This window comes from Genypterus blacodes, unplaced genomic scaffold (genome assembly GCF_046128005.1).
Source record: "Genypterus blacodes isolate CSIRO-AG114 ecotype Tasmania unplaced genomic scaffold, CSIRO-AGI_Gbla_v1 ptg000214l_1, whole genome shotgun sequence".
NCBI lineage: Eukaryota > Metazoa > Chordata > Actinopteri > Ophidiiformes > Ophidiidae > Genypterus > Genypterus blacodes.
The window spans coordinates 2,316,449-2,344,402 of record NW_027467013.1 but is presented as its reverse complement, the minus strand read 5'-3'; the positions used below and the strand labels follow the sequence as shown (position 1 = coordinate 2,344,402).

The 27,954-nt window shown below is 44.2% G+C and overlaps 1 protein-coding gene across 1 annotated transcript; it reads right to left on the bottom strand.

The window, feature by feature from the left end:
* Positions 1-56: 56 nt before the first annotated feature.
* Positions 57-27,954, bottom strand: kcnh7 (potassium voltage-gated channel subfamily H member 7). The gene is made up of 16 exons (XM_076169948.1): positions 27,879-27,954; positions 27,186-27,416; positions 19,127-19,286; positions 15,308-15,741; positions 13,160-13,371; positions 10,798-11,223; positions 8,733-9,132; positions 8,386-8,585; positions 8,238-8,240; positions 7,337-7,589; positions 4,041-4,246; positions 3,831-3,915; positions 3,570-3,743; positions 2,714-2,870; positions 973-1,153; positions 57-359 (listed from the first exon to the last, which is right to left on the bottom strand). The coding sequence occupies exons 1-16, from the start codon at positions 27,952-27,954 to the stop codon at positions 57-59; spliced, it is 3,501 nt and encodes a 1,166-aa protein (XP_076026063.1).

The window sequence follows — 27,954 nt, the reverse complement described above, 5'->3', positions numbered from 1 at the left end:
AGTTGCTACTTAAGTAATTACAGCATTACAACCCAGATATTAGAAGACTTGGAGGTTTATGGCCTGGGAAACCTGGGGTCTGAGATGGGTCTGTGCAGTCCAGCAGTGTTAGCGGTGGAGTCAGAGGGGGGTGGAGAGGAAGAAGAGCAGGAAGATGTTTCAGCAGGAAGGAGGATCATTGAAGCCTTGTGATTCCCTGTGGTTTGTTGTTGTTGTTGTTGTTGTTGTTGCTGTGGCTCTTTGTGTCTCTGTAGGAGCACTGACGTAAGGCTGTCCTCTGTGGGCGCATTCATGTGAGCCAAGCTCGACAGGGAGTCTTTGGATTCCTGATGGGCCCTGTCCACTTTCTGGTTGGGACCCTGAGTGAGACAGTGGCACAACAGATGTCTCTCTCTCTCTCTGCCTGCATGCATGCTGTACACTTTACTGTTTAAGTGAACCTGGGTTATTCAGCCAACATGCTGGATTTATTCTTCAAGCCTGTTTGACCTCATGTTACTCTAACTACCAGACAGCTAGAATGATGGTGTCACTATTATGACCTATGGCCTATGGCCTATGGCCACATGGCACCAGAATAAGACAAATGAAAACCAATATATGTACTGTGACATCCAGTAATAATAACACAACTGGACTCAACCTGGACTTAAGTCTCAGGTTTGCTTGTGTGAAGCTGCATTTCGACACCAATCACCTGTGACCTCACTTGAACTTGAACCTTTTGACCTTTTGAATTTTGTAAAGGACTAAGCAAATATTAAATCATACAGCTATAAAGGTATATTGCCACATCATCTTGACTGTAATGAATAAATAAATTGATTATACTATTTACTAGCGTGACACTGAAGGCACTATAGAGCTCATTATGAGGCATTCAGGACCCGTAGCTCAAAATGTAGACCTTGTGACATGACATGCACGACTGTGTTCTTGTGTACCACTGAATGAGCTGAGATCCTGACTCACCTGACTTGCTGTATGGCTGAAGAAATGGCTTGCTGTCAGAGGAAGTGGCTGAGCCTTCACAGCAGGTCTGTGATAGTCCGGACTGGCAGTCACAGTGCTGTAGGCTGGAGGCCCCATGGTCGGCTGTCTCTGTAGCAGCTGCAGGATGGTTTGAATATCTGATAACAGCTGAGACTCCAGCCTTAAAAAAGAACAAAAAATAAAAAAATCAGCGTATGTATGTGTGTGTGTGTGTGTGTGTGTGTGAGAGAGAGAGAGACGGAGAGATAGAGAGATTATGGCAGGCAAGAGAAGATGAATGGATAATTCATGTAATGGCTGGAAACACATTAAATTGTGCTTCAGTGAGCACTAGATGGAGCTTGTGCTCCTGGATGTGGGACAAATGAGGAGACGGTAAAGGCTTGGAAACACATTCTGTCAGTGTAGTAGATGAAAGCCACCACTGCTGCTCAGAGTGATAATGAGCTTTGTGTGGGAGGTGTGAATTCAGCGTTTACTGTGGAAATGACTGGATCACACTCTTCTGCTCAATCTAATTATGGCTCCATTTCATCCAGGCGCTATATTTAGGACATCAGGCAAAATGGATTAATGCTGAATAATCTTTTAATTACCTGTAGCCACTATCTCATACACAAGGACATTATCCAATATGCCATGTTTCTGCTTCACTGTGCTGCCCCATTGTTTTGAAGGTTTATAATGTTATGATTAATGAGTGAAAAGTGATTTCACACACTGTACACTCAAATTCATTACAGGAGGAGCAAAAATGTTGAGCAAACATTTTCCCTGCCATATCCATTGAGATTGGAGGAAGCACATAACAATAAAATTAGAGAAGGGCTGGAAATCCTACAGCAGGTTAGGGACAACAACAAGCAATTTGGGGAAGAATACAGCGGATGAAGTGTCTTATTTGGGATACATAACAGTGTGCACGGTGATGCCGGAGCTCTGATATCTCTCATTCTCAGTTAATTCCAATTTCCGCGTCTATTTCAGGTGTCTTGTCACTTATACGCTCATTGTCGTAGCCCACAATTCCACAGAGACAGAGAGAGAATTTGCAATTTTCCACTTCTGTGTCGGTTTTCATTGGGTGCTCTGGTTTCCTCCCACTGCCAAAGACACGCAGGTTAAGCGCACAGGGAAGTGTGAATGAGTTTGTCTGTCTGCGTGCGATAGGTCCTGTGAAAGACTGGTGTCGTGTCCAGGATGCACCCTGCCTGTCACCCAAAGAATGTCCCGATACGACCATGCAAAGGGTGAGTGGGTGTGGAGAGAGAGAGTTGATGGATGGATGATTCATTCCAAGTTGGCTTCCTGATTTCAGTTTGATGCCAATGTACCTCCATGCTGCCAGGTTACCTGAGGCAGTGGGTACAGGCTCTTCCTTCAGAGTTTCCTGTACAAAAGCTGGCCTTTGCCTTTGTCTCTTGTTTGTATTACATTTCTTCCTGTCTGCTATGTTTTCTAGCGTCCCAAAGTGGAATTTATACCACCAGGGGGCAGTGAAAAATGTCCAGACATGAAGACAAAAGGTTTAAGTTAAACACAATGATGTATACGGTGTAAGGAAGGAAAAATGTAATGTCCTCATACAAGGACGCTGGGTCTCAGTAGGTAGAAAAATGAGACTTCTACTATGTATTGTATGTAAACTGGTTATAATTCAAGGTTTCTGACACTTATATGCTAAATAAATTGTCTCCTTTTTGACATTTCAAACCTGTACCTGTTTAAGTGCTCCTGAAGCTGACTTAAGCGCTGCTCCACCTCGCCGTAGATGAGCTCACTGGCGGAAGTGTCTTCCTCTCGCAGGTCTCGCAACTGTGCTGACTCATCCAGGTAGTCTGTGGGCCTCTTACAGGCCCATTTATCACAGCACAGATCTGGAGGGGCAACACAACACACACATGCTTTACATCCTCACATGTGGGTCAGCACAATGTAACCATACAGGAAAAAAAGAAACACCAAAATAGAATGTGATTAATCTCGACAAGGGGTTGCTACATGTTGGCTTGTCCAGGTGATTTATCAGGCCTTGGCAACAGTAGAATTGTTAACACCGTGTTTACTAGCAAGATAAGCCCATTGTTATCTCCGCTGGCCACCCGTTACTAGTCTGTTCCCTGTGCACTGATGTAGGTTGAGCACTGTTTGTGAGTTTAAACAGAGAGATGATTTCCTTTGTGATGGCGTTATCGGGTGCAGCAGTGGCTTTGCACTTCTCATTGAGGCTTTTGCGATGTGCTGTGCAGATTGATAGGCGGTCTCTGTGTCTGTCTCTTGTGCCCCTAAATAGCCTTGTGTGGAAATTAGTGAAATCTTACTCAGCACTCTATATGCCCTCATTTCCCCAACTCTCTTTCCTACAGAGTGTGTTGAGTACAGTGTAGCTTTCTCAATGGATACTAAGCAATACTGATACTGAAGTGTGGTTCACATCCATTTACTATAGGACAACCTGTGTAACAAGGTTTGAAACTATGGATTAGCGTCTGGCTACTGATGCAATTCAAATCAACTTCCTTTCCATGTACTAAGTCTAACACATTCATGGTCATAAAGTAAAAACAGGACATTACCTTCAAAAGATGGACTTCTCTCCAAGTTCTCTCTGACTTGGATATGACCTGTAAGACTTTGGTCCACGGCAGGTTGTTCAGATGAAGTGTAACCAAGAACTTCTGAAGATCTCTTGAGACATGAGTTTGACTCCCTCCCTCTCCTTAACTCTTTATCCACCTCCTTGTTTTCTCCTGCAGAGTAACAACATATGGCGATCAGCACTCAGTGTGCAGAACATGCTGCAGGCCGTCGTACTGGACCTGCTGGTATCTTTTCACCTTTGGGATTATCTGGAGTGAAGGAGATCCTCCTCCTGCTCTTAGGGCCCTCATCGTCAGAATCACAGCCTTCAGAATTAGATGCCTGCAACAATCGTGTTAGAACACAAAACGTGAGAATGATGATTCAGAGATCTCACTGAGGATGTCAACTCTTTGTTTTTTAAAAAGCACATAGGGATCTCGATGTCTGGTCAGAGTATTAATTACCTTAGCATACTCGTCTCTGAGGTTGAAGGTTAGCTCCAGGTTGTTGAAGAAGTAGTCAGCAAACTCTGGGTACATGTCCAGCACCTCCAGCAGCTCTTCTCTCTGAATGGTGTGCAGGTCACAGTAACTCAGAGCGCGCACATCAGCGCTCGACTTCCCTGGCTTGGCAAATAGGTGGATCATTTCTCCAAAAATATCATTTTTTCCTGGTGGTGAAACACAGAAAACAAATCTTAAAAAGCTGCACTGGAAATTGTCAACAATCTCTGCCTCATTTGCAATGATTTCTCAATGTATTCATGCACAATAGAGTGTTTCCTGCAGTGTGTGTGTGTGTGTGTGTGTCCCTGGAGTCACTACAGCACAGCAGACATGTCGTTTTTGAATGTTACAGCTTTTACTCTCTGTAGATATCCTCCCAAGGTCATTACATCAGTTGTCTTTATCTTTGATCCATTATTCAGGCTGCGGACTGACAGCTAACTCAAAGCAACTTTGATGTGAGAGGAAGAGGGTTGGATTGTGAGTGAAATACTTAATTGTTGTGCACTTCAAAGGGAATGTATCTGTTCATAATGGCAATCACATGATGGAGCAGTTTCTTTGGCAAACATCCAGAGCATCGTGCAATAAACTATGGATGTCCTCTCCCCAAAGCACCCAGAGGTCTATTTTAAACCGTCTTTGATCATCCCAGGGATCTCTAAATGCCAACGCTGTAAGCAGGGGTTCAGAAGAAACAGATATAGGGTTGCTTCACTGTGTGTCTATCACAGCACGCACTGGACACCATTCTAACACAGACAACAGCTTCACGCAGAGTGGTGTATGCGCTCTCACATGCAGCTCAGAGCAGAAGGAATTGGAAGGTCATTTGCCCGGAGACAATTTGTGGAATAATGCTAGCAGCCACCGCAGAGAAATGCTTTAACACTGTGGGCGAACAATGGTCATAAAGGGGGATCCCACTGATGGTACGCATTAAATTCATTTATTGGCCATGGGGAGCACTATTCCAGACACTACACAGCGGCTGATTTGATTGAACAGCACGCCTCAATCAGAGAGGAGGAATTAATCAGAGAATCCGTCTTGTGAAGGATTTGGTTGGACAGAAAGCCTGCAGGCTCTTGGCCCTGCATGGGGGCTGGTGTGACACCCATGATGCAGAGGGAGATGTAAAATCAGGGAAACCAACCCTTGTGGCATCACAAGCACCCACACTTCCAGCTGATTTTACTAAACAGGCTTCAGCATGTCATTCCCTTTCAATGGAGTCCATTTTTAAACCACTCTAAGGCAGGCAACCACAGCCTAGCAACATGGAATAAGTTTTCAGAATTACACTGTATATGTGTGCAGAGTGATGCCAGTGGAGCATTATGTATGGATCAGATACATATGGTGTAGTCCATGTGATTAGTTACTTCCCCGTGTATTTGGTAGTAATGGGTTTGTATGAGCTTGCAGCTTTTGCTAAGCTTAGACCCCATTCTGTCAGGTTCAGTTTTGGAGAGCATTCATCTCATGAATAATAACAGGTTTAATCCAGGTTTGGCTTGTAGCACCTGGGGTTATCACTAATAAGGGTAAAGATTATTCAGTGTTGTTATATTCCAGACACAGCACTATTATTCCAAGCTTAGAAATCCTAGTTGTTTCCCACCCTTCACAATGGATGCGGGCTGCTTTAACACATCTCCCCCTGCTGTTAGGAAGTAGCAGCATAATGCTATGACAGGTGTTCCACTGTGCTCTTTAAAAATGTCCAACAACCGCTCATGGTGTCACTTAAAAGAAATGTCAGTGTGTTGAGCCTCGCACACGAGCTGCACTGTTGCCCAAAAGACATTAGTGTGGGAAGGCACACACACCTCGCCATTCCTGTCAAAACGTGTGAACATGATAAGGTTTGGTTTGCGACTTGATAATTATTCACCTTTAAAGGTCTTATACATTCTGTTGCAATGGCTGCTTCTTTGATCGGCAGACGTGTCTCGCTGCATTGTTTTCTCTTTCAAAGGTGCGAGTCCACTCAGATATCGAGCTGCATGGCCTCTTAGTTTGACAGTCGCATCGATATCAAAGCAATAATTACAATATTTAAATGCAATGAAGTAAGAAATAACTCCTCTCTGACTGTATAAACAAAAAAATCAAAGACTTAACATATCAATAACGTTGTTTGTAGTTAATGATGTGAAACTATTCGCTGTCCTGGCATTGACAGTGATTTGCCTGAATATGCAAACTTAACCAAACGAGTCTTTAGATTAGTTAAAGCAGCAGCTGGTAAGATTGTGGGTGGAATTGCGTGATAGACTCCGTCCTCTCCCTTCCTACCTCTTGTTAAAGTGACACAGTGTCGCTTTAACATCACTTTCAACATCCTCCATTTTTATTAGACTGCAAGCAGCAGAATAAAGCTTTGGTCTTTGGTTTAGCAGCTGTGTTGACGCTATACAGCTGGGGCGTTGACATTCAACACACTCAACTATGGAAACCTCTATAGTGTAGGGAAGTGTCTGTACGCATGTGTCAGTAGATGATGGAATTCTCAAGAGACTGAGAACAACAAAGCAAAATAACTGTCATAGCATTCGTGATACTGACGGCAGACGCAGGTAAAAGGAGATGGAAGACGAGGGAGACGGAAAATATTCTCCAGCTTGTTGCACAGCCATTGCCATAACAGAGTTACTATTTTACATTTTAATATTTGGCTGTCAGATACAGTGTGTTGAACGTTTTCAAACTCTGTGTGAACTGTGGACTGCAAACTTAACAGGAAGTTGACTTCTGAGTGGGTTTGGACAAAGTAACCATGAACTAATTATAGCTCACCCAGGAGTACAAACACTGTTTTTGTAGACTTAAGCGATTTATGAGCAATCAATTACAATAATCTTTTATATATTCCCTGGAAATTATAATAGTGTACACTGCATGTTGGAGGAATAGAGGGAAGTGTGTGTCAGTGTGTGTCTGCTTCATTGTTAAGATGTGGTGCCAAACGTTTGAAGATAGGCAGGAATGCCAACGTTAATGGCAGCAATAAATGATGGTGTAACATTAGTAGGGGGAACGAGTGGCCAAGGTCAGTGGACAGCAATAAATAACAGTGTAATAGGAGGTAAAATCATCAGTGTGATGTGAGGGGGAGGGGCCTCTTACTCTCATGTGTGTGTATTTCATCTGATACGTTGGCAGAGTTGCGTAATCCTTCTGAAGCACCACAAAAGATGCGAACATCCTGTACACATTTAAGATTGAGATTAAGAAGGGATTGTGTTTACCGAGGATGGCTACCACGATGTCATCCCTCAGGATCTCAATAGAGCCCCGGGACAGAAAGTAGAGAGCGGTGAGGAGGTCGCCGCTGTGCACCAGTGTGTCTCCAGGAGGAGCATGGGTGGTTTGGAAGCGCATGGCCAAAGCCCTAAGGCAACCGTTGCTGGCTCCATGGAATGCTTTGCATGTATCAAGAAGGTTTCTGTTGAGGTGGAGGCAGATATCTGCCTGCAGGCACTCAGGGAAACCTTTAAGCACCTATGAAGCAGAGATAATATACGAGTAAAAAAGCACCAAATATTAGTTTGATATCCCTGAATAGATAATCACTCAGAGAGAGGAGATCAATGTACTTTAATGAAGAGAAGCTGATGATGTCTCACAATAACACACAGAGACGAGGACGTGACTTAGATGAGTCATAGGACGGTACATGTTCGGCTCTTACGGACTGACTGTGATATTCTGGGTCATAGATTGGTCAATCGTAAGAGAATTGTGATATATATTGTAATATAGAATCAAAATCTATATCACAATCCTCCTGACAGATTTTGAAGGCCATAATCTTACAATTTGACAGCTTTAAACATCTATAAACTGGATTATCGACGTTTCCCATCCCAGCCCTGCCTCTATAACGCTTCCCACCAAAGAACTTTATTGACTATGGAGCTGACGATTCCCCCTGTGGCAGACGGTGGTATTTGTTTGGGGGGGGCGTTGAAAGGTTTTTTAATATCAGATTCCATAGGAGGTGATCCAGCGTACAGAGCCTACGGTCATCTAAATCAATCCACGCAGTAAAACTTTCACTCGGAAAGTACAAGTATGAGGAGGAGGAGGGTGGTGAAATGCGGTAAGAGTGAGAAGATTATTCAGGAAAAAGAGAATAAAAATATGTACCTCCTACTCTTGCCAGCGTTGTTGACATTATTCCAAAAGAAAAGCAGAAAAGACAGAAAGCTCAGTTAAGATTAATATAAATGTTGTGATTATCATACATTGTTCACAGTTAATTTTGAGGATGTATTCAATAGTTGGACGTGTTTACCGTATTCATATCAATGCCATTGGTGTAGGCCCAGGAGTGTTGGAAGTATTCCTCCAGCCTCTGCCTCAGTGGGTTGGGAATCTGGTGGAAGCGGATGAATTCCTTGACCCGGAGCATTTGAGCGTGGTAGCGGGCCGTGCCTGAGTACAGCCTCTGGATGATGGCAGAGACGTTTCCAAATATACTGGCATACATAAGAGCTGGAATGTAGACAACACATGAGGGGAGGCTTGAACATTTACTGTAGATTTGAACTTTGAATGAATAGGAAAGTAAAATGGAATCTAGTTCACCAATGAGCCAGTCACTCTAAGAGAAACCACTGAACTGAAATCTAATTTACTCACAGCCGATCAGCATGACACAGATGGAAAAGATCTTCTCCGAGTTTGTGTTTGGGGAAACATTTCCAAAGCCCACACTGGTCAGACTGCTGAAGGTGAAGTAAAGTGCCGTGACGTACTTGTCCTTGATAGAAGGCCCAGAAGAAGGATCGCTGTAGTTGTACCTTTTCCCTATGGACACACCAAGATTGTCTAGCCAGCCAATCTTGTGCTCCAAGTAGGGCTTCTCCACATTGCCAATGGCGTACCAGATACAGGCCAGCCAGTGAGCAATGAGGGCAAAGATACACATGAGCAGCATAAGAACTGCGGCTCCATACTCAGAGTAGCGGTCCAACTTCCTGGCTACACGCACCAGACGCAGGAGCCTCGCCGTCTTCAGCAGGCCAATCAGAGTGGTCGTCTACAGAAAATGCAAAGAACGGCATTATTAGGGATTAGTTAGTGGTTTGTGGGTGATTTATGTCAGAGTCACTATAGATGGTCTTTTTGCCATGCGATTATTCAACAACACAAACAATAAGTGATATGGTTTTCATACAGGATGTGTCATAGCATGCAGTTGTCTCATAAAGGGACATTTTCATTACAGATCAACCAAAGTCATGCTCTGATGACAAGCAAGCAGTTTTTCCCAGTTTTTGAAGTATCAAAAATGTGGAGTTTGATCAAGAAAAGCAAGAAGATTTGAGGACGTTTCACTGTTTTGAACTGAAGAAGCCTTTTGGATGACGGGCGTAACATCCTCGAGCTCACCCCTCCGCCCCTTCAGTGATTGCACTTAAAGCCCCAGGCTGTTGTTTACCTGGATGACTGAGATGAGCCTTCGCAGAACATGGTCAAGGAAGGGTTGATTAGATTTTGTGGTACATTAAAATCGGCCCTCTGGATAACAATAATTTCATTTCTCTAACTTTATTATTGCAAGATGCCATTTTCTCCAAATCTATGACATCTAAATTGGACTGCAATACACCTCAGCATAATGCAGAACATTGCAACAGCAGGAAAAATACAATGCTGTTCTTTTCCCCTTCATTATCATTACCAAAACACAGCATGGTGTCTATTTGCATGAATGCCTCTCACAGTATGTTCAGTTTGCTCGCCAAACCAAGTAGGCTTTAAAGCAAGGAGACATTGACTGAAAGCTACTTAAGAAAGCTGTGCAAAAGTGCTTGTAGAGTAAAATTGTCTTAGTTAGCAGCTACATAAAAGGAGCATTAGAAGAATCAGCCTCAGTCACTTCAGGTTTGTAAATAACACCACACCTGGGCGGTCAGTTTAGACATGAAAGGCTTTATAATTGCAAACTATGTCAGAGTACGTCACAGTTCTGTCATCCTTTTTACAGAGCTCAAAGGAAAATGACAATTTCCCCCCTGAGATCATCTTTGAGAATACAAATCAAATGGATCCTGTCAAACAGTCCAGGTTGGTATTTACTCTGCTGGCATGGACCGTTTGTGTTCATTGTATCCACATCCACCTAATTATGCATTCTCACTTCCAAGCAAAGTGAAGCGACTCAGTGAGAGAAACAATGTCAGGCTCCTTTTGTGGTTTGCTGTCAGTAACAGCACTGACTCAGCAGTGGCGGCAGCAGCAGTGGAAAAGATGATTATGATTTATAATCAGGAGCTTTTCTAGTGTAATGGAGTGCCTACAAAACGCCATAAAGCCCTGAAGTGGATCCAGAGGCTGAGGGGACATATCCTACCAACCAGCGAGTCAACAGGCCTGGCAGCCGGCCTACCAGTGGCCATCTCACATCTGCATCTAAGCTGTGCACACAACCCCGTTGGCCTGCCCCTCATATAAATGCATCATTGATTGCCATTTGGTAAGCCATTAATCCGTGTAAATGGATTCTAGAATGCGAGCCATTGAGAAAAAAAATAAGGGAAAAAAGAAACATGCAATTTAATGTAATCCAAGACAGAAAGATCCCGGCTGTTAGCAGTGACCCAAGGCCACAAGTCTGGACTTATGATTGCAAGTGATGTGACAGCAAAACTCCCTGCAGGAGAAAAATGAAACAGACAAAGATAGAAGATAGCCAACCTACCTCATCTGAGCCTGAGCCGAATATAAGGAGGTCAAAGGGGATCGCTGCCACCATGTCTATGAGAAACCAGCCTTTAAAATAGTGGATTGCTATCTTAGCCGGGTGGCTGACCACCTCCTCATTCTGGTTCACATACGTGGTCCTGAAGTTTATGAGGATGTCAATGATGAACATGATATCCACCATTAGATCCACCACATTGAGAGGGCTGCAGGAGTATCCACACTCTCGCCTCTTCTGCTCCTCTTGGTCGTTGAGGAGAAAGGCAGCAGAGTACGGAGTGAGGATGGCTGTGTAGATGACCAGCAGGAGGATCAGCCAGTCCCACACAGCTTTGAAGGGGCTGTAGTGCAGGATGGTGAACTTGTCAATCCGGGCGGTCTGGAGTTTGTACTCTGGCAGAACGTCGGCTCCTAATGACAGCACCTGGAGGTGAGACAGGCGGGGATCAGGGGTCAGGGGGAGGGGTTATGATCAAACCAAAACATCTAAGCACCTCCTCAGCAGCAAGCCACTAACTGAAACAAACACAGAAAAACCTTCTGCGTGTGCTGCATTTCAAATGAAAGGTTTACAGAATGAGCAGAACAACATGATGTCACAGAAGATAGATTTAAAAAAACAAAAACAATTAAACACGTCTCTTAGTGAAAAGCATTTATCTGTGAATAATTTGCCACGACAACAGAATATAAAATATTCATGAATTGTTTGTATTGTGAACAGTTGTAATCTGATCAATTTTTAAAAATGTATAAATAAATGATCATTCACATGAGAGGCGCCTGGTGTACCACAAGGGTTACCTCTAGTACCTCACCAGTTTGAGGACCACTCAGTCTGAAAAAGTCACTTATTGTGCTTTGCAGTTTGAAGTGGACTCCTCTGCTGCATGAGAGCACAGCTACACTCACACCTTCTATCTGCTGTCACCTGCTTTTACTGCTTTTATTCCATGATCAATCTTTTGTCTAGTCAGAAACAGATTTGTGTTCATTTGACTAAACATGATTTACCAAGGATTTACCAGCTTCAATCAGTAGTTACATGCTTGTTAAAACTTGGATTAGACTTTAAGGAGGGCAATAAAACCATTTCATCCAAATGTCATGTAAACACCATGCTTACTATGAGTAACAACCAAGATTATACCATTGTAATTGGATGTGTTCAGTTATGTAAACATCATAAAACACCTCCGCATACACATCCTGGACTCTCTTGATACTCTGATTATATCTGATTATGCAATGCATCGTGTATATTCAGAGAACTTTGGAATCCGTCCATGTACACAGATACAGATAAGTGATATCTTTGACTAAACCGCAGAATGGATGATGGGAATATACCACACATGTAAAACATAATGAATGATTTAAAGAAGTAAGTGCTGTACATTTATATAGTATTAATGTTGTTCCATATCTACAAGTTCCGTTCTGTGCCCTGCATCGTTGTCTGAGCTTTACTATGCACAAGCAAATGGAGAGAAAGTTCTGCAGGTTTTGTTAGTGAGTTTGTCAATTCAGACATTTTATAAAGCAGAGCAAATGAATGAACAATGGGAGAATTATTCATGGTGCTTCCGAAAGCTAAACATTCGTCTCGTTTGGTTGAACTCACAGCAGACAAAGTAAAGTCTGTTACGGCAGAGAGGAGCTGTGTTGTTAGGTTCAGGGCAGGAGGTCTTCAGTTTGTGTCGTCTCAGCACACTCCCTTATATTTTTCCCTTATTAAATATAGATTGCACCCGGCTAACAGGAAGTGGATGCTGTGTTGACATCTCAGCGGTGTCCCCAAACCACCAAAAGTCAGCAGGGAAGCTGAACATTTAATCATAATGATGGTGCGTCTTCATTTATGAATGAGAGTGTGTGTGCTGCGACTGCACTTACAGCTGTCAGGGTGAGTCATGCTGTTGAGAGACGTGTAAATATGAGGTTTCTAGGCCTGTGCGTCGTGGTTTTACTTAAGAGATGAAAGAAAAATAAAGCTTTTAAATGTTGCTGTGCGCGTCTTTTGCTGTTTGTTGCTCAGAATGATTAAAGTTGCTTGTTAAACAACACAAAGAGGACAGTAGCTGCTCATGCCTCCAGCTGCTCATGAGCTGCTTCACTTGGTAATTGCTAACTTGTGAATTGTTATGACAAAGACTCCATTCAGCACATTAGAGCCATCCAGGATCATGCTGCACGTTAAAACACTTAATCCATAGCCAGAAATTAATTTACAACTTTGCAATACTTTAATAAGCAATTAAACCCAACTAATCCACATCACACAGGGGCTGAAAGTGGGTCAGGGCCCCCTCGTGATGGGCTGCTTCTGCACACGGCTCAGTATCACTTTAATGACTTACCTGCGTGACTTTTTCCGTGACATTGTGCGTCCTGTCTTTGACCTTCGGGGCTATGATGGGTTTCTCGGACGTCGGCGGAGAATGAGTCTTCTTATCGGCCCCCTCAGAGAAGTTGAGTGCAATCAGTGGGATCTTGTTAATGGTGCTGTACTTGTTGATGTTTGACTCGGAGGTAGAGCCAAGCAGACTGGACCTCAGGTGATTAAAGGGGCCTGTTGAGTCGGGACAAAGAGCAGCGACTGTGAGAGTAACAGAACCACAAAATCACACTACATCCTATATGATTGATAATAGGTTTCATTACACTGTCAGGGATGATCTGTGTCTAGTAATCAATGTGTAGTTAGAACTTAAATAACCTTAAAGGACCAGTTGTTGCCGTGTAGCAGCCATCACAGTGAAATCACCGACTGTGCTGCTGTAACTATAGTTTCTTACTTTACTTCCACCATCCACTGATGTAATCTGGCACCAACCCAGGAAAGAACTACAGAGTTGAGCTATGGGTTTCTATTCTATTCTATTAAATGTGTGAGCGGGATTGAAATTGCCTGCGTTTGAAAATATCCTCACACACTCCAGTGTTTGACCTTGTGATCTGTCCCCTCTGCTCATTCTGCAAAGGGCCCATATACGTTAATATCCATCCTATGATGATAAACGTCACTGAGTGGGCAGGAGTGCAGATTTTAGGGCTCGGATTTCTTTTGCTCTAAAACTAAATAGTTGTGCTTCTTTCTTTGAGCTAGAGAAGGGAAGTTTTGAGGGTGTGAAGATATTTTGAGAAGTCTATAGAATCCTGCTCTCACATTTAATGGTGGCACTGCTGACATAAGGCAGGGATTTATAATGGTGTAGTTTTCCTGTCTGTCTGCTGAGCGCAGTGCAGAGCCGAGCAGAGCAGAGCCACTGATGATGAAAGCAGCATTTCAGCTCAGGCAAAATGACTTCACATAACATCCACCCGTCCATCTGCCTGTCTGTCCTTCCACCCATTCTCTGTACTCCCTTATTATCCAGGGCGTGGTCATGGAGACTGTGGTCTTTCCCAGTGATCCCTGGGCCAGAGGCAGGGTGAATAGTTCCCGGACACATCAGTTGTCGACACATAGATACAGACAAATTCATTCTCCCACACACATTCGCACTTACGGCCACTTTCCCGATTCACAAAGCCTCCATTTGTTTGGAGGTGAGGGGAAACTAGACCACGCAGGAGAATCCCATGCAGTCATGCAAAACATGCAAAACATGCAAACTCTACACAGACTCAACTCTCCTGGATCTATCCACTGTGCTTCCCTATCAACATGTACGATAAGTCCAGTAGACGTAAGGATACGGGCCTGCTCGGTGTGTTTACGCATTTGTCGAGCAAGCGAGACATGCAGCCGCTATACTGGGTACATCTACTGCCACCAGTAACACAAGCAGAGCACACACACGGAACAGACGGAGCATCAGAGCAGCTATTTCTCTGTCAATATGAAAGCTGCCACAGAGGCTTTAGATACACTTCATGGAACAGCAGGCAGGAGCATCTTTAATACCCCGAGCCATCACACTCAGCCATGATGATGATGACGATGCTGTATCCATACGGTGGCAGATTGACTAATAAGATGTTCAGTTGTTGGATGCGCTTACACATAATTTTATAGACAAGACCAGACCTAATACACACTTCTAAGCATACAATCATTACACTGTGAAGTGCACTAAGCCCACTCAACCTCCTCCACCAAAAGTGGACCTCTGATGAGCATTGATGCTGATTGCCTTGCTTAAAGGTCATGCTCCACAACAGCACTGAGCACTGAAACATGGACAGAAACATTGTTACCTTTGATAGGCCTACCACTGTCTAAAAGCAGCAGACAGCAGCAGATTTGTGGTCAGATAAGGGAGATGAGAGAGATGAATGCAGATCACTCTACTGCACACTGTGTAGCATTTCAAGTAAAGCTGATTACAAATGAGACATATTCACACACGAAGAGGAAATAGATACATCAAAGGGAATTAATTAAGACATTAAAAAAAGGAAACTAAGGCCGAATTGATCCATCTAACACATAAGTGAGTCTATAGGATGAGGATTCCTACACAGAGTGGTGAGGCAGTTATAAATGTAGGATGTCATGATACCTGCACTGGCATGTCGGTCCCTGAACAGGTTGTTGGGATTGGAACTGAAGCCTTCCATATCGTGGACGGAGGAAGCTCGCCTCATGCTGCTGATGCTGTCTCTGGGGAAGGTGTTTGAGAGGGTGGTAGAGGACTGCTGCTGCTCCGCCTGACACAGCTTCTCCCAGGGGTCTTTAGGGGAAGAGTGCTCGAGCGGTTCAGGAGCGATGCTTGCCTGGGAAGACTTGTGGCTGGGGCTGATGAGGGCATGCGTGTCGTTGGCCTCGGCGCTACCGCAAGTGTTCTTGGTGGGCGAGGGGAAGCTCTGCAGGGCCACCGAGTCGTCGCTCTCTTTAGGTGAGTCCACCGTGACGGCATCAGGGTCCTCTTGTGGAAGAGATTGCTTGTTGGTGCTCATTAGGCTCAAAGCCGCCTGTCGGAAGCGGAAGAATTTACTCCTCCCTGTTGAAAGCGTATTGCAAGATTTCAGCAGACAGCAGAAGAAGAAAACACAATGGAAAAATAGATTCAGTCATTAACTTAGAGATGAATAATTAAATGTATAGTTGAATTAGAAAGCTGAGAGCCAACGTCTGCAAGTGTATGTGTCATAACAGTGCAGCCGTTCATTTCCCTAATTATACCATATACCACTGCATCTCCATGAACCCCCCCTCCCCCCAACCCACCTGGCCTGCAATAACGTCTTTGATTGCTGCACTAATGATGCATCACCTCGCAAACCTCAAACGAGTCCTCATTTCCCTATTTTTAATTCATTATACAGTGGCATTATGGAAGAGGCCCTTTGAAAGAAAGCTGGCCGAATAAGCGCATGGAGATGCAGGATGTCTGGAGCTGTGCAGCCTCATCCACCATACAAAGCCTTCAGGATTGTGTTCATTGAGGAATTGAGGAGAAAGAGGACTGATTAATGCTGCGGAATCTGCAGCATCATTATAAACACATTGCCGGTAGTTGCATGTTTGTGATATTATTTCGTCACCTACAGTTGATCTTGGCTACTTTGCACCTGGATTGGATACACAGACAAGACATTCACATCCTGGCTCACAGTGGAAACAGGGCCAAAGGTAAATGGCCTCTTGGGGGAAGCGTGAAGGTTCTGGCTCATTAACAATAGAAAGAGGGTGAAAGTGAACCCTGCTTCACTCATAAATACCAGGCAGCCATCCCTCAGCACCCTCCTTACATCATGTCATCACCATCTGCTCCCATTTCTTGGCCAAAACGCGCCGATGTTACAACTACAGGAGCTTACAATGGAGCGGTGACACTCTGGACAGGAACCTGATGATATCCGGGGCTGGCAGAAGCTCTGGACCATGCCTGCTGAGCGTATCTCCTTGCTTGCTTGTCTCCATCACTGAGAATGATCTTGACCGTTGCTCTTGCTCATATGGCTCATTTGAGACTTTTCCATTGCTCGATCTGTTCAAGGAGCATCGAGTGTAAAGCCTCCAACATTCTTATTATGTCAAATATAAGCTCAACGGTCTCTTTCATATATTAGTATACTATATTCTAACATTATATGACTATTCTTCAGGTACTTATCACACTACACTATAATATATGTCTTCCATCTTCCTATAATTATGACACGTTTGCATTTGTTACTGTGTTTCTCAACATTGTAAGCGGTTTGAGTGAGAAGTTCATGCTGTGCTTTTTCCCGAGTTATCCCAAGATAAGAAAATAAGAAATAACAAACTTCAGTCTTCTACATTTACAGTGCAGCAGTAAGTGTGTTTCTACCATAACAGGATCTTGCTGATCCGTACTGATATGTACCACAAAGCCCTCCAGGAGCCACTGGCAGTTATAAATAGAATGTTTGCCTCCATGCTGCAGTGATGAAATTGTTGGAATAAGTCATTTTGAAATCTGAGTTAAATGGTAGAAAGCGACGAAGTCAAATGAGAGGGAGCCTGTTTAGCTGACAGAAGATGGAATTTAAGGTCGTCAGCGGTATGCGAGTGTGATATGCATTCAGTCGCCCTTGATTGAAACACATACTGAGGTGTTCCTGTACAGTGTGTCTCTCTGCCTGGGGTGTGTAACTACTGTACCTGTGTGTGGTGGCCTGGCTGGTGTGGCGCACAAATGCTGACTGCTGCGTTCTAGATGCTGGATCAGGGAAAGAGGGATGACTCTCCTCCAGGCATACTATTGTGCTAGTTGCTGTGACACCTGCAGGCTTAAAGTCTACAGTCAGCACTGGATTATAATTAGTCCCCTGTGTGACCCAAAAATCACTTTTTGGAGGAGGCTGGCAGCCTAAATTGAGGGATGATATTTGCTGTATCAGGTTTGATTTAATATGAATGTGAGGTTACAATGTTGAAGAGTGTAGAGATGTAACAGGAGGAACATCTCTCCATGACAAGGAGGGGAAGAATGAATGAAGGAGTTATTAAAAGAAGAAGAAATTGTTTTAAATGCAGAGACAAATCACATTTTCTTTCTCTACCGCTGAGTCTGAGGCATGAAAGAAGTTTCCTCTTAAAGGATCTGTTTGAGTTCCCCATGCTGATGCTCTCTCAGTCTAATACGCTGTTGAGGCATTTTTGCATTTCTGGACTTGCTATGAGCGATGAAGGCACGATTCAGCAAATAAAATACCATGGCTTTCATGGTGGAATACGAAGGGAAACCTTTATAAAATCAGAAGGATGACTCTGTATTGGTGCTGACTTGCACTAAATAAATCACTAGAAAGCCATAAAAGCCACTCCTACCTCCTTAGCAAGTTCACCGCCCCCAAATGTCTGTGTTTTACTTTTCAAACTTGTATCGTTATCGACCAGGTTCCCTGACTCTGCATATTGCCATGATAAAAACAATCAAAACCAATTTAAAATGACAGATTTGCACCTCCTTGTTGTCCAACTTAATGATAAGGACTAAATCTACCCGAGACGTGTGACGATGACCTCATCGTCACACGTCTCAGCCTTGTCTCTGTCTCACATCCAGCTACAAGAGCAGTCAGCTGTGATGAGCCACGTTACCCACACATGTGCACGGACATATGTGCACACCCTTTAACACACACACACACACACACACACACGTGCTGCTGCAGCAGCGAGCGTCTGTGCCCTGGAGGATTCCGTGCAGCGGTCAGGATCGATGTGCTTCACACAGTGAGCAGAGAGGTGGAGAGCCTCCAATCAGGAGCAGCAGGAGCTAAACCTCCTGACACGTCCAGATTCATACAATCAGGAGACATAATGTTGATAATGATGATGGCGATGTTGATGATGCGCATGCTGTAGTCTGCTTCACTGTGCTGTACCTACAGCATTTTTAATTTTCTACTTTGTGGTTCATGTTGTTGTCTTCTGTCTGATTCTGATTCTGATGATGTCATTGCTGATGAGGGGCTTTAGCCTGTTATTACACACATGCTCTGTCTGAGGGGGCGGTTGTGTCAGATCAATAACTTTAGCACTTTTGATAAGATTTGAAACCTGGCAGGGCGGTTGGGTTCAGGACCTCTGCTATCGATTTCTTTTCAAAGTAAACACAGGGAGAATAGGCTGAAGCTGCAGGTGTAGCATCTCTCCCAGTACATTTCTGGTTGTTCTGTGATGTGGAAGCTCGACTCAATGTCACGCACGACGCAGAATGTGGCACTGTGTTGTGATTCGGCTTCGGAGGTGGGAGAATGCCTTCATCACAAAAGTAATCAGAAAAAAGGAGCAGGAATCTTAGAAACAAAATTGAAGAATGACAATAATAGCAGAGCAATAGCCCACAGCGGCGTCTTACAGGCACGGGGATATTGTGGCACTGAGAGGAGAAGTTGTGTACTCACGCTGATCAGACTTTGTAGGGGATGAAGAGTTTGTCTTCTCTGTAGAGTTGTCACTGCCTTCATCCAGGATGTGATCAAAATTCAATATGAACATCATCACCAACCCTTCCTCGTTCTTCACCGGGATTATGTGAGTGTTGCACTGAAAGTCAGAACCTGGAATAGAAACAAAGCGTGTGTGAGTGTGTGTGTGTGTGCCAAAGCAAAAACGCAATACTTCAGCTTGTTGTCTCTAATGTGGTTAGTGTGCTGTGGGATGCTAGAGGACCACAGAAATAACAATCCAGTATTGAAACCCTGCAACACACGGACAGGGGCCACAATTCAGATACTTGCTCATATAAAAATAAGACGTTAGATCCGTATTTCACGTCTGTATCGGTGCTGGATGTGTTTGTGCGGTCGAGTGAGCAGAAGATATGTACACAAACATACAACATAGATGATAAATTGAACCTGATAAGCTTTCAGAGTGTAAAAGGGACAAATATGAGAGAGGAGGAAAGCAAACAAGCAGGTCAGAGCCTATCAGGAAGATTGTAATGTGCTCGTAGGAATAATCACTGCATCTGAGCGTCATGAGCAATGGAGCAGAAAACCAGCCGCGATCTAAACTTAGTCTTAGTGCCCCAGAATAGTAAGTATAGCAATTTATGGACAGAAACGATTATAGCTGCGCCGGCCTGCAGGCAAAAGTGCCCGCCAATACAATTCTGTACCCCCTGGGCCCTCGGTGGAAAGGAAACAATCTGAACACTGCTGCAGATCTGAGGTGACATATCAGTGGGAAAAGGAGAAATCCATCATGACATCTTTCAATTTGATTTTATATTTCACATCATAATCGGCACCCTACCCCTACCTTTGCCCAGTGAGTTGGAAAATGGCAATATTTGAGCAATCTAATGCAACGAGAGGACCTGCCATAAATCCCACACTTGTGAAGGCTGTAGTGTGCAGCTTTAGTTCAAAGAGGTGTTGAGTGAGTAATTCCCGAGGCTGCGGTTTAACGGCGGTGTTGTTAGACTGAATTACGCAGCTTCAACGCAGCTCCCCGGCACCGACGCTACGTTACGAGCCTCACACACAGGGAGGATTTATTGATGAGCTCTTGCGGTGGATTGCATTAGATCAGTGGCTCCTCAGACCGAGCACCCCTGAGCAAAACCATCACATCAAACAAGAGCTGTCTCAGCAACAACACACCGACTGGGAGAGAAATCACAGGGAGTCAAGAAGTGTATCAACATTACTGACAACGACGACGTAGAGGAGCAAAGTGTTTCTCACCTCAAAATACTACAGAAGGGAGGAAGATGATGAAACTTCAGATGCATTTCTTAATTTGATCATTTGATTTGTTATGACTTGAGTAGGACTTTGAGTACTTTTGTGTGAATCAAAGTCTCCCTCCCTCTCTCTCTCTCTCTCTCTCCCCCCTCTCCCTCCCTCTCTCCCTCTCCCTCAATGTTCTCTTTTACAGTAACAATGCCATTTTGTCATACTTGGTGTCCTTTCGTCCTCCCCGGCTGTCCGTCTCTCTTGTTGTGTTGCTCTCTCTCTCTCTGTGTTACCTGTGTTCACTGTAATCTCCTCGGGGCTCACAGACGCCCTGCCAGCAGCGTTCATTAACAGTAGACGCTGCTGTCTGACTAAATATAACAAGCTCGCTCTGCCTCAACATGCCAGGAAGCGACTGGAGGGGATTTCATACAGAAAAGCCCAAGAAGTAATCCAGCTGATGTGGAGAAGTGGAAGACAAAATATTAAAAGCAGTGTTTTGTATTTGAATCCAGAGGCTCAATTCGACAATATAAGTGTGTGTAGATGTGGAAAAGGATGCAGATTCTCCCTTTGCTGCATGCGTGTGTGTGTGTGTGTGTGACCTCAGCTGGCTGCAAGGGAATTTCATAAAAGTTTTCCCAACATATAAATAAACGTGCATTAAATATAGATTGTTTTCTTTAAATGAACTGCATGCAGAAATAAGCATATGAATCAAATATTGCTGTTTCATTAAGGATTCCCTGCAATTCCAACACAACACAAAGAACAACAGCCTTTACTCCTGAGACCAAATTGTGCACTCATGAATCAAATACTATAAACTTCTCCCCTTAGGATTGCAGGAAAATGTATTCACACAAGAAAAATCCCTATTTCTTCGCCTTAAATCCTGTAAAGGGTGTATTAAGTGATATCACGATGTCATAATGAAGCAAACAAAATTAAATTCTGCCTCCTTTTACCCCAAAAAACTTTTATCACTTTTATCTCATGCTCAGTCTGGTGACACAGAACAGCAAGTAGCCGCCAGAATGTTAAATTCAGCAGAAATATTCCTGGGCTGGAATTGAAGCCACCAGATGGGGAGACAAAGCCGTGCTTAAAGGCTAAGCCGTGGGGGTCCCTTCTCATCTGCTCCCCTGCTGAATGTCACCTCTACCAGAATGGATCAAAGGAAAATGTCTTCATAAATGCTGAGCTACATCAGCAGAACTTCTACGCTCCTAAACGACATCTAAATATCACGCTGAATTCATTATATCCTGCTTAACAAGAGGGAATCAGCTGTTACCTATGAGGAGCTATGTTGGATTGGAAGTGCTGTTTGGGTCTGTAAGGTGAAAACACGTGACCCCCAATCTGATGTCACTGCCTTCATATAGAAAACATCCAATTGTGGCTAACTTCATATGATTATAGAGATTCAATGCTGTTATGTGTGTTCAAAATGGAAGTATAGATTAACATTTATAACAATAACTGAAGGCAAATGTCATTATGGACCACTATGTGACCCACACACACACACACACACACACACACAGACCTGCAATCAATACCAAACATCTCATCTCACTCCCAAGCCTGGAATCAAATTAAATTAAAATTGAATTCAGACAGAAGAGCGACTGCTGCCTCGAAATGGAACGCTCCCCCGTCCTTGGCTGCTATGACACGGCTGTGGCAGCCATGACACCTCACTCCTATAAGCTCCTGTCTCAAATGTCAAAACTGAATATTTTATTTTTAATGATAGCAGTGCAGTTTCAACTCGTGCTTATTTACTACAAGAGAAACGAATGGTTAAGCTTTAGTGCGTCACCTTTAACTGGGGAAAGTGTTTAGTTGAATGTAGGTTAGGAGAGAGGGACACTGTTGATGAGTTCATGTTTAATTGTTGTTTGTATGACATAATGACCACACAAAAGGTCCTCAATTAGTCCAGATTTCTTTTGATTGGACAATTATTTAAGACTTGAGTTAATTGAGTACAGTCTATATGGAGTTTTTATTCCTTATCTGTATTTCTTATACATGTCTGCTTCTCCACCACAATGGATTTAAAAACTTAAAGGCGCAAAAATCAGTCAATAAGTAGTCAGTCAATGTATTTATTTGTGTTTAAAATAATTGGAAGCAATCAGGGCATGATGAGTTGAATCTAACTGCATACATAGAAGCTGTTACACATCTGTTTCTGTCCTTTGTTATTCATAAATGTGCTTTATTATGTTTTTTGTTGAGGAGATGCTGATTGCTGTTGTTGTTGTTTTTGCACAAGGTCTGAAATAAATCAATAATTAATTCCTCTGCTTTTCTATCTTCCAAACCATTCCCATGTCCAGGGGGATGATGTGGAAAGCCAATCATAAATAAAAGATCATATTTGGCCGTGTGTGTGACCTCTGTCCTTCACCTATAGGAGTGAATGGTTGGTCCCTCCTGCCTGATCCCCCCCTCACTTCCCTCCACATCTTTACATTGAACACCACGGAAGTCTTGACCTGGTTTCCAAAGCTCCATAACCTCCTAACTCAGCACAGCATAACACTGACCGAGCATGTCCCATAGCTGCCAGACACTGTTAACCTCCTGCACAGTACAGCAGTTTGTACCAGCCGGAGCCTGATTGTCCATTAATTCTCTGCCCTTTACGTAAAGAGTTCCCCTGCAAGCCAAACACAGTTATTTACACCTGTGGGACACTGAGGGACACTGAGGGACACTGTATTAGGACTCGCTCCCTTTTCATGATGGAAATTTCATTACTGTAGATTCTATTTCCATCATTAATTATTAAAACATTGCCGCTTAATCAAGTCATTCTTTAGACACAATTACACCGGCGGCTCACAGGTCATAGAGGAGTCGCAACCGCATCGCCCGCGCCATCTTGGAGCTGCGGCAGAGAGAACGTATCGCATCGCGTTTGTGATTCAAACGTTGCTTTTGGCTTCTGTTCTGCGACTGTTGAATAATCACACCACCTTTAGCCAGAGAGACGTGTGTAGTATTGTTGTTGCCCTGATTTCTTCTGTCACATGTGCACCATCCACAGCTGCAGCTCTTAACGTGTACACGGCCTCAGACTGCCGCCTGGTCGGAGTCGTGTTTAATGGAATCTGACATGTTTCTTGTTTAGGGCCATTCTGCTTAAGCCGATACACAACTTCACTCGGGCATGGCCAAGCGGGACTGTGGCATGTAGGAAAAGGCCATGTCAGTGAACACGTTGTTTAGAGTCTTGCGGCCTCGTAGCGATATCTCGCCTCCACGCCACCGCTGCAGGCCTCGCACCCTGCATGGCCTCATTTCATCTTCAATCAGCGTCTGCAAAGCCATCAGGAATAACTAGCTGCTCAAACCAGCGCTCATCTGTTTGTTTGGTCTTGGATTGAATGCAGCGAGTGCTAGACTTCTCTCTCTAGAGTGCAGTAATTGATTAAGAGCACAAACAGATGGTTTGGAAAAGAATATTTGATTATCGCACCCAATAAGAGTATAGCAGATTAAAATAGCCCGGTGGAGGAAGACAATGCCTCTGCAACGCAAAGTGAGACTTGTGTGGTTACGGCGTCTAAATCTCCATCTGCTCCTCCTCACTGACAATGAATTGTTTCACATTCTGTAATTGTGGGCTGTAAATTGTAGTAAATTATCCATTTCCCAAATAAAAACGTTAATTTTTGCATAACCAATCTTCCTCTCTTGACAGCTGACTGAATTTATTTTCCATGGTGCGATAATTTCATTACTTTATGACCTGCGAGGGCTAATTTAGCACCAAGGAATGAAGCCTGATGATATAAGCTGTGTGTGTGTGTGTGTGTGTGTGTGTGTGTGGAGACGCGCACACACACACACAGCTTATATCATCAGGCTTCAGCAGAAACTAAAGAGGGCTGCAAACGATGAAAAATACATGCGCCCTGTTTTTTTTGAGGGGAGTCGTCCGTCCGTCCGTCCGTGTGTCTTGCTGCATGCCTGCTGCACTGCAGGAACTCTGTGTCCCCTGTCCTCTGTCCCCCCTGCCACCAAAACCCTGTGCAGGGGCGGCCGACCCTTCAGTCCCCTCAGTGGGGAGTCACCTATGAAACCCTGCACCCCCGCATACCACATGTTCCAGATCATTCAGCGCGGTTAGCTAAGCTGCCACTGTTATGTACCCATTATCCATTTAACTTCTCTGAGCTGCACGGTGTCAGCTTCCTTTTGTTAAGACTCATTCAGTTACAAAGTATTATTACACCCCGTGGAATAGGATAGTTTGACAAAGCCATCAAGGGAAAGCATTTAACTCATTGATTATGCATCGTCGCCGGGCACGTGTGGTGGCACGCACATACTGTACTCCCTTCATAATTCTTCCTCTCCGTTGCTCAGATAAATGAAAGAAAGCGCTCCCGTGTTGTGTTCCAGTGCTCCCTATTGTCCCGCTACTTTTAATTTTGAAGCATACGCGTAAGCGGCTTAACTTTTGCCTTTACAGAGAAAAGAGCCAAAGCTTTGTTGCTCCTGACGTCACCCAGCTTCATCAAATCCCACCCATGCTTTTCAAGACCTCCAGCTGTGTGTGCGTGTGTGTGCATGTGCCTGCGTGTGTGTTTTGGAACAGCAGGTGAGAAATGTCACATTGACATTTAAGGCGTGAGATAGAACCAACGTTTACAGCGGCGGCCTCTCCAGTGAGGACAGGAGGCAGAGCCATGAATTATCCATAATGATATTAGTTAATGGTGTCATATATCTTTAAAAGCCCAACCTATCACAGCTAATGTGCTTTATTTTACATTTCTTAAACATTCTGGTGTGATTTATGGTGCGCAGAGGGCTCTTAGAAAATGGAGGGGTATTAGTGAGAGGAAGAGTTAATATGAAGGATTAACTGATTTGCACGAGGACTAATAACTTGAAATACAGTTAAGAGAGGAAACATGGGAACACATTCACTTCCCCACACCGGCTTCAATTTGTACAGCGCCTTAAATCAATAGTGCCATCGCTCTCAAGGATGCCATGAATGTTTCATCTGCTCTCCCCTATAGCTATGGGAGTGTGTGGCTCGCGTCCTTCCATACCAGTTTTAATGCATTTGCTCTGTAAGCCGCTCATTCCCAGTCACCACACTGTCAGCGCTGACATCTTTATTCATGAGCGCACACACACACACACGGGCGCGCTCACTGTAAATTCCTCTGAGGAGTATTAAGAGTTGTGTCCCGAAGCCTTGATGCACACCAGGAAGGATCGCGAAGAGACAGAGCGCGACAATCGCTTGTCTACGAGTGGCTTTGTGTGGCTCCCGTGTCTCTGCCTGTGCTTTACATATCCCAGGCACACGGAACACACAGCACATGCATGAGAGATGTGCATGATGGGAAACCCCACCAGTTACTTAAAAATCCTTTTTGTCCAGAGCCAAGCTGTTGGTGTCCCGGAGTGTTTTCTCTAAGTGTCTCACAGTTACAGAGGGGATCTCTTTTCACAATGGCAGTTGGCTGGTGGTTCCTCCTGATTAGTGAGAAATGCCTCGGCTGCTGATGGGAGATTAAACATGTATCCATGACCTGGAATCTAATCAAACCCACTATTAAAAATTAAAGCTCTGGGTTGTTTTCAGCGATTGAATAAAATATTACAGCCTAGCCTAGAACCCTTGTGTATATGGTGTGCAGGAGTGTGAGTTCAAAGTGGCAAGACGGGCCGAAAGAAAATCAAGCAAAAGTTGAAAATGGTTGGTGAAAGCTTGCGTACGCCTGCATGCTGACCATGAAGCACTCATGTGAGAGCAGGAGGGGAGAAGTTCAATCCGGGGATTTATTTTCACTGAGCGGCAACCTCATATTAATTCTCTCTTACTCAGGATTGCCGTCTCTGCAGCTCACCATTCATACCAGAGCAGGGTTGAAAAATGAATGACACACAGCAGTATTAGTCACGGCTCACAGTTTAGCTTCAGAGGCAAAACACTTCCACCAAAAGCTGGAGAAGTTGTGGGCTATTACACATGCAGCGATGTCACAGCAGAGAAATGCCTGAATTTCATCTCAGTCTGTCTGATCAATGTAAGAAACCACATGGCCGGCTGAGTGGCTCCAATCTTTTGTTTATTCTCATCTTGCATTTAAATGCGAGTTAATTTTCTTTGCAAAGCAGAGCAACCTATGCTAAAGAGGGAAAGCAGAGTGGCGCTGGCGGGGCTGCAGGTGAACCAGTGGATTCTCCACCGTGGCCATTCAAGTGTAAAAAGCTGTGAGGCACTATGAGCTGCTATGATGTCACTTTGATAGCAAACAAAGAGGAATGACCCATGGTTTAGTAATCATCACACAGCACCATGCAGATCAATAAAGAGCAGGTATGAGACAAGAAGTGCAATCTATATTCATAACCCTCTTAGGCTCAGACTGACGGGATGTTTTTCTTTGACAAATCCCAGTATGTGATGTAATGAGGGACTCAGAGGACTTATTTGGAGTTGACCTGTCCTCATTGTTTCTCTCAATCAGGGACAACGTCCACTGCTCATGGTGTAACTGAGTCTGGCTGCTCAGTTTCAGACTGACAGAGCGTATCATGGAGAGGACACACCGAGGAGATGCTGGGTTTCTCCCTCTCTCTCTCTCCCCCTCTCTCCCCCTCTCTCTCAGGGGGCGCAAATGAAGCCCCTCTCTCAAACCTTAACAACACACCACCACATAACAAGACCTGTGCCTCTTTGCTCATGCCTGGGGGAGGGGAGGGAAGAGAAGGCCATTGGTCACTCACCATCCTTGCGGTAGTAGGTGATCTCCACCTTGCGCTCCTCTGACCCGGACACGGCTTGGGCCACCTCGCCGATGGCCTGGCTGTCGGTGTGCTGGCCGTGCAGGAAGTCGCAGGTGCACGGCCTCTGCATGATGTCCGGCCTGGAGAAGCCGGTCATCTCGCAGAAGCTGTCGTTGCAGTATATGATCGCACAGTTCTCCACCCGGGCATTGGCAATCACGAATTTCCGGTCTGCATGGAGGGAAAATAAGTTTACTTCATTACGCAACAAGATGAGTGCAAATCACCTCACTGCACTAGAGCTCTCTCCGTCTTCATTTTGTATTTTTTATTTTCAGCTTTTTAATCAAAGTTGCACTGTAGGAAGATATTACACTAAAAATAAACATCATAACATATATAATTGAGTTTATCAAATCCAATAACACAGTAACATCTCGGCTGTTTATGATTATAATTGTTATCATTTCCTCATCAAAGAAGAGAATTCCTACTATTTTGAAAGAAAAGAACAATTTTGACTTGGAATAATACATGTATTCATCCATACTGTACATACACACCACACACACTCTCACACGCACACACACATACGCATCTTAGTTGTCTCCTGTCAGCGCGTTGACTTTGTGTTACATAAACACTAGCCGCTCTCTGTCACGCATTAGACCGTAAACACTAAACAATACTTACTCTGACCCTCGAATTTCCGAATGATTAACCCCAGGAAGGTGTTCTGCGGCGCGACGTGACCTCTTCTCACAGGCAT

Coding starts and splice junctions, on each gene's coding strand:
- kcnh7 (XM_076169948.1), bottom strand. CDS start 27,954: ATGCCTGTGAGAAGAGGTCACGTCGCGCCGCAGAACACCTTCCTGGGG. Junction 4,247..7,336: donor CATCGTGGTAGCCATCCTCG/GTAAACACAATC, acceptor TTTCACCACCAG/GAAAAAATGATATTTTTGGA. Junction 360..972: donor TCAGCCATACAGCAAGTCAG/GTGAGTCAGGAT, acceptor TGTCTCACTCAG/GGTCCCAACCAGAAAGTGGA.